The following is a 13,736-nucleotide window of genomic DNA, read 5'->3' on the forward strand; positions in this document are numbered from 1 at the left end:
ATTCAAACCCCAGCTCAGACTGCTGTATAAAGAGAACCCTGTTACATGTTCCTTGAAGTTTGGACATGACTTGACTTTTCTGTGGGATACAGTAAGTATTATATTCTGCATTTAAAGGACTTCACCCTCTGGACAGGCTGCCTCAAGGTATGGCAAAAAGAGATTTCAAAATTCATATGGGAAGGGGAGAGACCCAGAATTAAACATTTGATCTTTATAGATATAAAGGACAGAGGAGGCTTCTCCCTACCCAATATGAAATTATACTATGAGGCAGCCTGCATCACATGGTTGAAGGACTGGTGTAAACTGCAGGACCTGGACCTGCTGGATTTGGAGGGCTTTGACAATCATTGGGGATGGCATGCTTACCTTATATTCGGAAAAGCCAAAATCCATAAAAACTTCACAAACCACATAATTAGAAAGTCACTTTTCGCAGTCTGGGAGAAATACAAAGAACTGTTGGAGCCCAAAGTTCTGTGGTGGACCTCCCCAATTGAAGCTTCTGTGGTGAAAAGAAAAAATACTCAGGAAATCTGGCCAACATATAAAACTCTTTTAAAGGAAGATGATAACCAATTAAAATTAAAGAGTTTTGAGGAATCGAGAGAGTACGTCTCAGATTGGTTCCAATACCATCAGATACATGAAAAATTTAAATCTGACAAACAAAAGGGTTTCATAACAGAAATCTCTCGATTCGAATCCGAAATAGTAAACTCTAAAAGAAAAACCCTCTCCAAAGCACACCAACTCCTCCTTGACTGGAAGTCAAGGAGGAAGAGGTCACTGAGGCCATCGTTAAGTGGTCACGGGATGTTGGGTATTCAGTAACCATGCCACAGAAGCTTACCTCCTGGGGATCACAGATTTGGATATCCCACAAAAAATGAAGAGTATATTTTTATATGCCACAGTGGCAGCAAGAATTCTTATCGCTACAAAGTGGAAGAGTGATGAAATCCCTTCTATTCATGAATGGATCCAAAAGTTAACAGATTATGCGGAGTTACATAGTTTATCAGAAAAAATAAAGAACAAACCAAAACAGGAATTCATCTTAAAATGGGAAGCCTTTAAAGTTTATTTGAAAAACAATTACAGTAGTTTAAACTCTGTCGCAGCGTTTGAATAACTTTAGTAGTAAATTTAAGAAAGATCTGAAACCTTAGATAAATCAATAGTTAGTAAATTAGTTAATTTAAGACAAAAACGTGTACTGGCAACAAATAATAGATAATTGAAATAAGGAATGGACGGGAGGTCAGGTCTATAGTCCAAGGACCACTTTTTGTTTTATTGATTTGTAATTAATATTGTCCATATCATGGTTGGGTTTGTATTTCTTGTCTTATTTTTTCTATTTCTTTTTTGGTGTATCAAAAAAAAAAGGGGGGGGGGGAGAGGACTTCACCTCCCTGGGAGGGCATACCCCGTTTTCTCTTGAGACATACAGATGAAACAGTCTAGAAGGAAGGGAAAAATAAAGTATGTTGTCCTGTGCTTGCCAGTTGCTGAGGAGTAGGCTGTCGGTCCATGCTGTGCATATCCTTTGTGTGCTGTGCCTGCCTGCCTGCCTGCTGCATAGCCTCATATGATAATTAAACTGCAAGCTTAACTTCCCAACAGCGACCCAGATTATGATCCATCCATTAGGAGCCCCTCCTATCATAGGACCGAGATGGCCCTGGTTGCCCTAACAGATGATCTCCGCAGGCAGCTGGATCGAGGCGGGACGGGGCTGCTGATTCTTTTAGACCTGAACTTCTGGACCACTGCCTCGCCAGTGCACAGTCCTTCAATGGCTCCACTCGTTTCTCTCTGGTTGGGGACAGAGGGTGGCGCTTGGGGGGGGGGCACTGCTGTCGCGCCACTCCTTGGTGTGTGGAGTGCCACAGGGTGTGATACTCTCCCCGATGCTTTTCAACATCTTTATGCGCCCCCTCGCCCAGCTTGTCGGGAGGTTTGGTTTGGGCTGCCATCAGTATGCTGATGACACCCAACTCTATCTGTTGATGGACGGCCATCCTGACTTGGCCCCAGATACACTGATCAGATGTTTAGAAGCTGTGGCTGGATGGTTACGTGGGAGCCGGTTGAAGTTAAATCCTTTGAAGACAGAGTTCCTTTGGCTGGGTTGGGACAATATGGGATTGTGGGGCCAACTCCCATCTCTTGCGGGGGCGCAATTAGTGCCAGCACCGTGGGTTAAGAGTTTGGGTGTAATCTTCGACACCTCCCTTTCTATCCAGCCATAACAAAGGTGGCATTTTTTCATCTCTGCCAAGCTAAGCAGTTGGCTCCTTAGCTCTCTCGCCCTGACCTAGCCACTGTGATCCACACGACGGTCACCTCCAGGCTTGATTATTGTAACTCACTCTATGTGGGGCTGCCCTTGAGACTGACCCAGAAACTCCAGCAGGTGCAGAATGCCATGACAAGGCTCCTTTCGGGGTCTGCCGCGGGATCACATTCACCTGGTGCTATACCAGCTGCACTGACTCCCATTGGAGTACAGGATCAGGTTTAAGGTGATGGTTTTAACCTTTTAAGCCCTATATGGCCTAGGATCCTCATACCTACAGGACCGCCCCTCCTGGTATGTCCCATGGAGGACCTTATGGTCAAATAAAAACATCTTGGAGATCCCGGGCCACAAAGAGGTTAGGCTGGCCTCGACCAGAGCCAGGGGTTTTTTGGCTGTGGCCCCGATCTGGTGGAATGCTCTGTCACAAGAGACTAGGGCCCTGCGGGACTTGACATCTTTCCGCAGGGCCTGCAAGATGGAGCTGTTCCACCAGGCCTTTGGCCAAGGCACAGTCCGACCCCCTCTCTCCTTCTGTAATCCTCATAGAACTCTAGCCCAATGGTTGCCATTAATTTGATTCTGAATTGATTTAAAAATGTATTTTAATTAATTGACTGTGTGGTTTTATGTACACTGTGCTATTTTTACTTGTTGTTAGCTGCTCTGAGCCCGGCTTTGGCCGGGGGCGGGGGCGGCGGCGTGTGTGTGTGTGTGTGTGTGTATGTGTATATATATATATATATATAATTTATTATTATTTTCATGCATCTGGCTTGAAGATTGTGTGGCTGTTTTATTCCATCATATGTTGAGTGTGAAAAGAAAGGGGATCAGAAAAGGGACAGCGGATCATCATTTTTATTGATTTCTAGTCCCAGCTTACCACTGCCAATCAGGCAGGCAGATCCATATCAGGGGGGAACCCTGAAAATGCACAAAATAGCAGTACATTAGTTAGTTAGTAGGGCTGAACTGAAATGTCCCCTTTTAACAGTTGATGAAATATAAGGATAAGCATTTTAGTGGGGAGGTGAATGGGGGGGGGGCTATAGCAGTGGCACTTCTCTCTTCTTCTTCCATTTACAATAAAAAAAGCCATTGGAATGATGCCATGTCACAATGCAGTCTTGTTCCAGAAGAAATGGGGGGCAGGAGATGGCAGCCACCAGCTTTAACATCTGGGGAAACTGGAAGTAAAATACAGTGGTACCTCAGGTTACAGACGCTTCAGGTTACAGACTCCGCTATCCCAGAAATAGTACCTCAGGTTAAGAAGTTGGCTTCAGGATGAGAACAGAAATTGTGCAGCGGCAGCGGGAGGCCGCATTAGCTAAAGTGGTACCGTAGGTTAAGAACAGTTTCAGGTTAAGAACGGACCTCCAGAATGAATTAAGTTCTTAACCCAAGGTACCACTGTACACAGTTTGATCTCAGCTGGTTACAGCCGCAGGAATTGATTAAACTCAGTTTTTTATCAAGCTATAAGGAGATCACGATAACTTTGGTACATATTTGACAGAGACTCCTTTCGACTGAAAGACACAAATAAGACTCTGTTGGCTTGTTAAAAACACATTTATTATACTTGGTTAGAAATCCTAACTGGGAAGCTGGAGCTTATCATTTGAGCTCTGTAGGTAGAAAACATGAGAAAGTCAGTCCTTTGTGTTGTATTGAACAAAGTAATTGTGCTTGTGGAATGACTTCAACTTGGGCAACAAAGCTTTCCCTCTCTCCCCTTACGCATTCCTGCTCCTCCTCCTAATCTGACCTGGGTTTCCTCACAACCCTCCAGAGCAGATTTGGATGGAGTGTGGCAAGAGGAGAGATGGGGAGTTCCATTGCATGAACAGAGGTAGTTCAAGGGGTACAATTACTCCACTGATACAACCCTTTGCTTTCTCTGTTTTTTTTTAAATTTTTTTAAAAACCTGTTAATCATACACAAGATCAGTAGCATCAGCAGAAGAAGCTAATACTGCAAGTGAAGAGCATAATTAAACGTTGTTTAGATTTTATGGCCTATAGCTGCTGAAATGAAGGAGAATATGAATAAACATCACTATTGACAAAATTGCATGTTACGCCTGATTACTTAATTACTCTCAGTGTGTATCGTTACATGAAAGCCAAATAAAAAAAAAAGCAATTGTGGTACACTGGTAGTGTCTTATTAAATCAGTAAGTAATCTACTGAATATTGAAATGTTTGGTTCACTGGGTAGATCATCTCTCCCTGTATCATTCACTTGTTCCAATGACGGATGCTGCATTTTAATTTGGCTACATTCCTTTTTTTAATAATCTGTACAACTGATTTAGGTCTGTGTATTTTCACGGACAACACCATTTGCACATCTTCTTCCTGCCCACAATCTGATCAGTTCTCCATCAAGATTTGAGATATGGAGCTGGTGCATGGCCAGATGTGTTTCTTTTTGAAGGAGGATGGTGACAGGGCCACATGATAGCTATTCGGATCTCCACTAATGCAAATTATCACCTGTCTTAGGAAAGAGCTGTATGGCAGGAACAACCCAGGCCTCTTGCTGTGGACATTCTCACCTGCTCTGCTCCCAGAACTAATAGAGGGGGAAAAATTTTCATATGGAGAGGTTGCTCTCCTAGACAGCTAGAATCAGTGTAGACAGAATTATGAAACTGTACTTATAAGAACTTAAACGTATAGGAACCAAGCATTTTTTAAACTCTGCCTCTGTCCAGGACACCTGATCTCATCTTAGTCATCAATTCCAGCCTGGAAAAGTACATGAAGGAGGAATTTTTTTTTGGGGGGGGGAGTGTGACTCTTGCAGCATCTTCAACTCTCTGTACTTTCTTTCCCGCTTCCTCATCTCTACATTGCTGACCTCAGTCTGGAAAAGTGGGCAGAGGGCCACTGGGGAGCAGAGATGGATTTAGGGTAGCACAACTGTTTCCGCTGCACTGGGAAGACATTGCAGGGCGTCACAATGGTGGCATTGTAAATTGAACAGAAAAAGGTGTGTGTGGGGGGGGGAGAGCTGAATTTTGGACTTGCACAGCACTGCTGAAATTTGAAAGACCAAAGTTTACCCCTGCTGGGGAAGAAACCCTGAGAGCCACAGGTAGCCCACAGATTGCCCACTTATGTGTTAGCTTCTGCTACTTTTAAATCTTCTGGAATAACTCCTAATAGGTCTAATTGACAGCAGGGAATTCTATCTTGTAGGGGCCTTGGTTGAAACAAATGTACCCCTTTTCTGTTGTTCAATGTCAGACCTTGTGGACCCTTATGTAATGCGTCCTCATTGGGTCTCATGCACTTCATGTCTTTATGTGTGCACACACAAACCAAGCATTTTTGAAAACTCTGCCTCTGAAATTTTTGGAGATGGCTGTTTCTGTTGAGGAGGTGGGCCCTTCACCATATTGGACTCCTAACAAATACCTGACAATAACCTCTACTGCTATTTATTTCCTGCATTAGACTAATGCTATGGAGAAAAAAATCCCAGTTTGCTTTGTAGGAAGATGTTTTTGTTTCTGTTTTTGAAACTCATTAATGAGCAGCAAAGTGGAATACACTTTCAGTATAGAAATGTTATTTGTTGGACTGGGAACACTTCCTTCAGATTAGGAACAGTACTTAAATCTCATGGTTTCCTGTATTCATTTGTTGTGTCTTATTTTTGTCATTGTCAGGGCAAAATGAAACTGCTCTTTCATTTCTTAACAAGTCATAAATCATTTTTACTATGGGGGTATTCACTATTTTCATACTGATGAGTTGTTTATGTAAGCACATAGTCTACCCCCTCCCCTGCATTTTGCTATGGAAGCACACCTTCTTGCAATTGGTTTTGTGTTAGTCGTAGATCAACAAAACCTATCATATAGAACATCTGAAACCCTTTCGTATAATGGGTGTTTCAACAACCTTTGCATAATGTTATCAATATACATCTCATTGCATATTCCATTCTCTATACTTGATTTCACTTTGGTCAGCAGTAACATTCCCCGTGACCTTAAGGGTGAATTTTGTGATATTGAGAGATGTATCTGTGGCACAGAAGTTACTTCTCAGCTTCCTTCCTGTCAGTTTTCCCTGTGAAGCAACAAAACTCTCTTTTGTAGCCTGAGCTTATAGAGCAGCTTGATGGGGTTGAAATAGAGTGGTATGTTGGGAAATTCCATTTTAAAGGAATGACAGGCAGATGCATGTGTAAGTTTATTAACTGGGTTGCATCAGTAGCCCAGGTGTTCTTTAAAATAAATGAACATGATCTTAAAATGCAGTCTGAGATGATCGGTGGTGGTGGTCCTCCTTATAGATAATATATTCCATGGACTATACATATTAATCTTAGTTGATTGAATTTTGCTTTTCATACAACAGAACTCTCATCTCTCTCTGTCTCTTTTTATCTTCTTCTCAGCCTTCTTTGAATCCTGGAGGAAGGCAGGAATCTGATGTAGTTCTTTTAAACCACTGGAGTATTAGAAATTATGAAGTGCAACGTGGAGACATAGTTTCACTGGTGTAAGTAACTAAACTAAACTTCAATATATCTGCATTCTTCTTTGGTCCATTAATGTTCTTCAAAGGTTTTCATGTGAAATGCTGTTACGCAGTTATGGCTGCAGACAAGAACACGACAGATTCGTTGCATGAGTAACAAATTCAATTATTACTGTTGAATTCCAGATCTTCAAAGCGTTTATCATCATGCATTTGAAGGCGCAATGCCAGTATATGTGGCAATGCATACTTGTGAATAAGAAATGCAAATGTAAGCAGCCTGCAGTGATGCAGCATTAATAATGATAATTATATGAATAATAAGACCACAGTGAAAGATGGTAGAAAAATATGTTGAATTGGTTGGATTAAAGATTTAGATATGTTGTCTCCTAAGCAGATTCCTCTTAGTGTGGAACGCAATACTTGATCTGCTTTGATGTAGATGTTGGCATTGCTCCATTTCAGGAAGAAGTATGATGTGGAAGTTGGACCAAAATTGGTCATTCCTGAAACATTCCTGAATCAGTTGTTGACTTATTCATGGAGTGAGTAGCCATTAGGTGGCACTGTTTCTCTGTTCAATGCTTCTCTCCATTTAGATAATGTAAACTGTCCTGCTCTTAATGCAATGTAGAAATGGAATGTCGAATTGTGCAGAACAGACACAATGACATTAAGCGAATTGATGGTACATGCTCTAATGACAAAATTTATTTTTTAGCTTTATAATCAATGCATGCACTGAACAGACAGCTATGAGAGTTGTCTTTGTTTTTCCCCTGCTGAAAGTTGTCCACACTGGAACTGGTTGTTGGGAAAGGTATATTTTTTATGTATACTGTTAGAAATTCTCAGAGTACACAAGTAGTGTTTATTGGTTGTTTCTGTATTAGCAGCTTGCTGTTGCATTTTGCAATAACGCTATTATGACTTTTTTTGTGATGATCTTTCAGCGGTAATGTTGTGAAGCTCATTCTTATTTATGTGCTTATTATATGCATAGTTGCTGCTTATGTCTGATAAGGCTCCAAAAACAGGATGCAACAAACCCACTCATAAGTAAGATTAATGCACAGATACCCATTTTCAATGACCTTGTGTTGGAGGAACTGTAATTACTTTGTGGAGGAGCAAGAAAACAAAGCACTCAGGCACAAGCACTGTCAAGGGGAAATCTGACATATTTGGCCTTTGTTGCCTCCTTTGACCTTCCATGTCCTTCACTGGCTACTTTGGACTTCCACGTGCTACAGGATAAAGCTTTCTCCCTCCCCCTAAAAAATAACATTCAGGATTGCATGGCCAAAGTTGTCCTAATTTGTCTTGGTTCTTTCTCCTAATGTCAAGAGAAACCTCACCAGTCATGTGTATGGGAAAGGGGTAGCCTTTCTTGAAAGTTTCCTGGGCCCCTTGGCTCTGTAAGGGTTTGGCTTGGTTTGGCAGCCTCAGACAGTTGAGAAGAAGTAGGAGGAAGGTGAAGTGGTGGTGGTTGAAGGCTGGTACCCAGGGATGGAGAACTGTGGTTCCTCCCCTTCCGACTCCAGGGTGCCCAGAGGGGGAAACTGACCTGCTGGTTCTCCCTGATGCACTGCCCACATAGCTCAGAGCCTCATTTTGGAGGGAGAAGACTGCAGCCAGTTGGTGCGGGTAGCTGAGCAGGAGACAGAGGTGGCTGAACTGGAGTCAGAGGGGCAGATGCTCTTGTTCCCAAGATCCAGGTGCTATCTTTTTAGGTGGGATCAGACAAAGTGTGCATCTGCACACGTGGAATTTCCATAAGGCAAGGGAATCTTGCAAGAGAACTTGTCATACCCTGTTGTTAAAAGCTGGGTGGGAGAGCCATGCCAATGGATGAGACATCTTCATTGCTTCCGTCCAGTTCTGAATCTCATGCCTTGGCTTTGAAATAATGACTAATGGACCCTTGGTGTGCTGCTGAGCCTTTGCTGTTACTTGCCTGAATAAATATCTCTTTCTTATGTTAAGGTGCATGGTAAGATTCTATACACTACTGTGTTTCCCAAACACTTGGTTTCAAAGGATAGTTGTGGTTATGGTGGAAGTGTACATCAATCAAAGGTAACAATAAAGACTATAACATTGTATGAACCCTTCTGAATAAATGGAATTTTGGAAACCTGAATCTGATAATGCTTTGTTTTTATGGGATATCATTACATTATGTTATATTTCAATAAACTTCTCCCTGCCACCTCCTCCCAAAAGGTTATGATCTGCTGAGAAGTTCAACAATGTGTTGTGAATTCTTTGGGTATCTTATTTCCTAACTGTTATGCCCCATTTTCTGCCATTAAAAGTGGCACCTGAAGTGGTGTACAAGCATAATAAAATAATAATAAGCATAATTGAAGCAAAAACCCAGAAACAATGTAAATTAATAACTAGCACAGTCAGATTAAAATTCTATGCAGAGGAAACCAAATGGATGCAGCTTTTTGGTAGTCATAAATACTAGGCAGCGAAATGTAGTGTAAGTTATTGATGGTTTGAAATAAAGCATGCAGTGTCAGTACATCCATAAATAATAGCCTCTTTAGTAAATTATTAGCTGAAAATGTTGGTGTTAAATCTGCTGCATCTGATCATTATTGTTTTTGAAATACAACTGACTGTAATCAGCAGCTGCTCTTTCCAAAGACATACAGCGCTTACTGATTGGAATTGTTGTGGTGGAATTATCCTGAATTAAGCTTCGCCACCCCTCGCCTGATTTCATTCCACCACACTACCTAGGCACAACTTATTTTAGTTTAGGTTTGTTTGTACCTCAGATATGGCAAACATTAATCTTTGGGTTTCAGTATACTGTAGACAAAATGAAGATACAGTAGAATTGGTTAAACTGAGGGGGGGGAAGAATAATTTAAGAACATTGTCAAAATTGCAAGAGAAATTTGAGGAGGTATCCCAGCATACAGTTCTTTCCATTATTTTAAATTTAGTGTGACATGGTGGTTTATTAGCAAAAATAAACCACAGTTCTGTAATGCAACAGGTACTGTAGTGGAAAAGGAGTGTTTGAAATTGAGAAAGAAGCACTAGCATTATAACCAGTAAAACTAATGCAATAATCTCATGTTTCAATGCAACCTAGGTGCCATTAAGCAAGCTTGGGTAATAAAGAACTTTTAATGGCTCAGACCAAATAGAAATAGATTCTTGGTTCTAAATGTTTTCTGAATGCTTTAAAGGCCGTATTTGCACCACAAAATTACAAAGAAATTTAGTTTCCCTTGATATTTTCTAGTGTCTCATAGTTTGAGCCTCTTTTGTAACTCAACTGGTACTCAAACCAAATGTTCTCTGAAACCATTATAGTTAATATCCATTGATAATCTTATTCATTCTGATAGTCTCAAGTATTGTCTGTTGTAATTATGCAGCACTGTCCACATCATCTAAGGTTTGTGATTAGAGTAAGTGAATCCTAAGAGCATTAAATACATCAGTAAACCTTTGGAGTGCTCTTCTGATCTATGATAAGCAGCTTTCCCAAACTAAGGAATAGAAAGGAATAGGAGACCAAAAAAGAAAAGGAAAAAAAAGTTAAGAGATTTGTAGCTTGAAAGAGACCAATTTAAAAATTTAAAAACATAAATTAAGCAAATCTAAACACCCACCCTAATCTTTCTCTCAAGGGTTTGCCAGTATTTTCTCTGCAATTGCTTTCTTCTGTGTTAAAATGATGCATATGGCTCTTTAGGAATTCTTAAAGTTGCATCAAGACGGGAAATCACCAGCATAAATATCCCATTTAGTATAGAAAAGCACAGCTGTTACTATATTTTAATTGGAAGACTTGGTGCTGCCTGACTACCAAGCGAGACACAGATTCCCCTTTACAGATACATGCATTGGCATGGTTACAATGGCTTCGCCAGCCGAATAACATGTAAGGATTTGCACCCATGCAGTTCTTCTGAATCGCCTTTTCCTGAAACCAGTGAGCAGATGGCAAAACAGTTACGATACAGAAAGCAACTGTCACTCCCCTGCTGCATCCATTCTTTTCTCTTTCTCTCATAATACTAGAACTCAGGTCATCCAATTAAACTGATTGACAAAATATTCAGGACAGACAAAATGAAGTACCTCACACCATCATATAATCAATTTGCTGCCACAAGATGATGTGATGGCTACTAACACAGATGGCTTTAGAATGGGGTTTAGCAAATCCATAGATGAAACATCTGTATCAATACTATTAGTTATATGCAACCTCCAGGCTCAGAGTCAGTATGTCCTTAAGTACCAGTTGATGGGAGGAACAACTCCCCAAATCTTGGCCTCTTGCCTCCTTGTGGCCTTCTAGAAGCATCTTTCACCACTGTGGGAAACAGGATTTTGTCTGATCCAACATCATTCCCAGATGTTCACATATTACAGTGGTACCGCTACTTATGAACGTGATCCGTTTCAGGGTGCCGTTCACACCCCCAAAAGTCCGTAAGTAGAGCGCCGCTACTGCGCATGCGTGAAACGCGATAGAGCATTTCTGCGCATGTGTGAAGCACGCAGATCGCAGGCTGAACCCGGAAGTAAACACTTCTGGGATTTGCTGCGTTTGTAACCTGAAAAGACGCAACGTGAAGCAAACGTAACACGAGGTATGATTGTACTTATTGACATGATGGATTTCAAAACTGTCTTTCTGGATAAATTGTCCTCTGAAGGCAGTTTATGATGGTCCAAAATAAACATAATAATTTGCACAAAAACAATGAGAAGAGCAAACAAATGAATAAAGCAATTCACCAGCAAATAAAACAACTTTAAAATTGTAGTGGCAGTGGCAGATATAACAGGTATGAATATATAGAGCCGTAAATCATACAAAATCCAACATGAATGAAAAAGTCTTTAGGGCCCTCGCAAATGCCAGTCTGAGAGGGGAGGCAGGAAGAGTGAATGAATTTCCCTGTGAGAATATTCTAGAGATGCATGGTCATCACAGAAAAGGTAGTTGCTAGCCTAGCAGCCCCTACAGGTGGACCAGGAAGCAGAATCTCAAATGCTGAAATTGAGACCTTGGTGGTTCATACAAGTTCAGGTAGTTTTTCAGGTAGCCTGGTCTTAGACCATTTAGAGTTTTACAGGTTAATGCCAGCACGTCAAATTGGGCTTGGAAACAAATAGGCAGCCAGAGAAAATGCTGCAATGTGATTAGGGCTAGGTGATAATATTGTCCTAAGCCAGTTTGAAGTCCATATTGTGATATTGGCTTCATAATTTTTGACCTGGAAATATATCACGAATAAGGATGTGTGTTTGTGTGTGTGATATGCAAAAATAACAATGCAGGAAAAACAACAACCATGAAGCCAGCCATTGCCTCTACATAGCTCCATCCTTATTTTAGACATTGTAATATATCAGTATATCACTCGGCTATGAGTGATCGTCGAAGAAGAATAATATCACAATGTTTATTTATCTGGTGATATATCATGATGTTGAAAACCAGATATTGCCCAGCCCTACTGCTCACCTCTACATAGTTCCATCCTTATTTCAGGCATTGTGATATATTGGTATATCACTATGCTTTGTCCCAGCCCTAAATGTGATCAGAATGCCTAGCTTCTACAAATGTTCTTGCTGCCACATTTTGCAAGAACGGAAGCTTCCAAACAATTTTTTAAACATAGAATCCATTAGGGTCATGTTTTTGTTTTTTTAAATATATTAAGAGGGTTTTTTTTGTTTTTGTCTTAATTTTGTCCTGTATAGCAAGCATTTAATCTCTCTCTCTTTCTTTCTTTCTTTCTTTCTCTCTCTCTCTCTCTCTCTCTCTCACACACACACACACACACTTGTAAGGATACAGAATTGGGGTCCTAATTTCACATTAAAGAGTTTAGCAGCAATGCCAAGCCTTTTGAACTTGGAGGTTGTGTGGATTAATGCAAATGTGTCCCCCCCCCCCCCCCCGTTTTTGTTTTTAAAAGCCAGCCTTTAGTTGTCAATATCCTCTAGCAGGGAAGAACACTGTAGGAGTGCATGATCATGCATTTAAATACGTTTCCACAGCATCTCGGCAGTAAGGTCATATCCAACAGCAAGTTAAAAATAGACTGTGTTGAGTGTAAAGGGGAAGTTAAGCAGACACAAACAATGCAGCAGGCCTTCTGGGTATACAGGATGCCATTATCCTTTGCTTGCTAGTATTATATTTTCTCTCTTTGCAGTAGAGGCCACATTTCCCTTGCTACAGCTGTTATAGAGCTTGTTACAGCATAGATACTGTTTCTAATTTTATTGGTTTTCTCTAAGCAACACATGCGACACGACACAAGTAATATGTTTACAGTGTATTGTTTTTGAAAGGCATGGCTTTGAAAAATGTGCCCAGTGTATCACTGCAAGTTTACAAAGAGTACTGAACCACACAACTGAAGTCTGGGAGTTATGCACAGTTTGGCCAAATATTTATTCAACAACCAAAATCCCTTCTTAGCCAGTCATTGTTGACGATATTGGGCTAGATGGTCTTCTTAGATATAATACAACTTTTAATATTACATTGCTTTTTTGCTTTATTTCCCCTGTTCCGCCCGTGATGGATGTTGAAGGACAGTGCAAGAATACATATCTTGAAGATCAGGCAGTTTTGATATAGAAGACTACCTTATTTCAAAGGTGTAGTGAAACTGCTTTCCATCTCCCTTTCATTTTCTGCTTAGACTTCTGTTTGGGATAAAGCAATGTTAAGTTTACAGTAGTGAATATTTCCCTTTAGAAAGACTTTGCATGCCAGCAAGCTGCTTAGATGCATAAATTTATAAGATTGGAACTGGGATGTTTTAACGAGCAGCGCATATTGTATGTTCGTATCACATAATAATGGGCTTAATTAATGATCACCTTCTCTTTAACCCTTTCAACTATTCTCCA

At 40.7% G+C, this 13,736-nt stretch overlaps 1 protein-coding gene across 2 annotated transcripts in view; it reads left to right on the top strand.

Annotated features, from left to right (window-relative positions):
• IMMP2L (inner mitochondrial membrane peptidase subunit 2) overlaps positions 1-13,736 on the top strand; it is a 489,148-nt gene that overhangs the window by 13,813 nt on the left and 461,599 nt on the right. For both annotated transcript variants that reach the window (XM_077934640.1, XM_028745762.2), the window contains exon 3: positions 6,733-6,836. In XM_077934640.1, coding sequence (XP_077790766.1) covers positions 6,733-6,836 — 104 coding nt within the window. The remainder of the gene's footprint in view (positions 1-6,732; positions 6,837-13,736) is intronic.

This window comes from Podarcis muralis, chromosome 10, assembly GCF_964188315.1.
Source record: "Podarcis muralis chromosome 10, rPodMur119.hap1.1, whole genome shotgun sequence".
NCBI lineage: Eukaryota > Metazoa > Chordata > Lepidosauria > Squamata > Lacertidae > Podarcis > Podarcis muralis.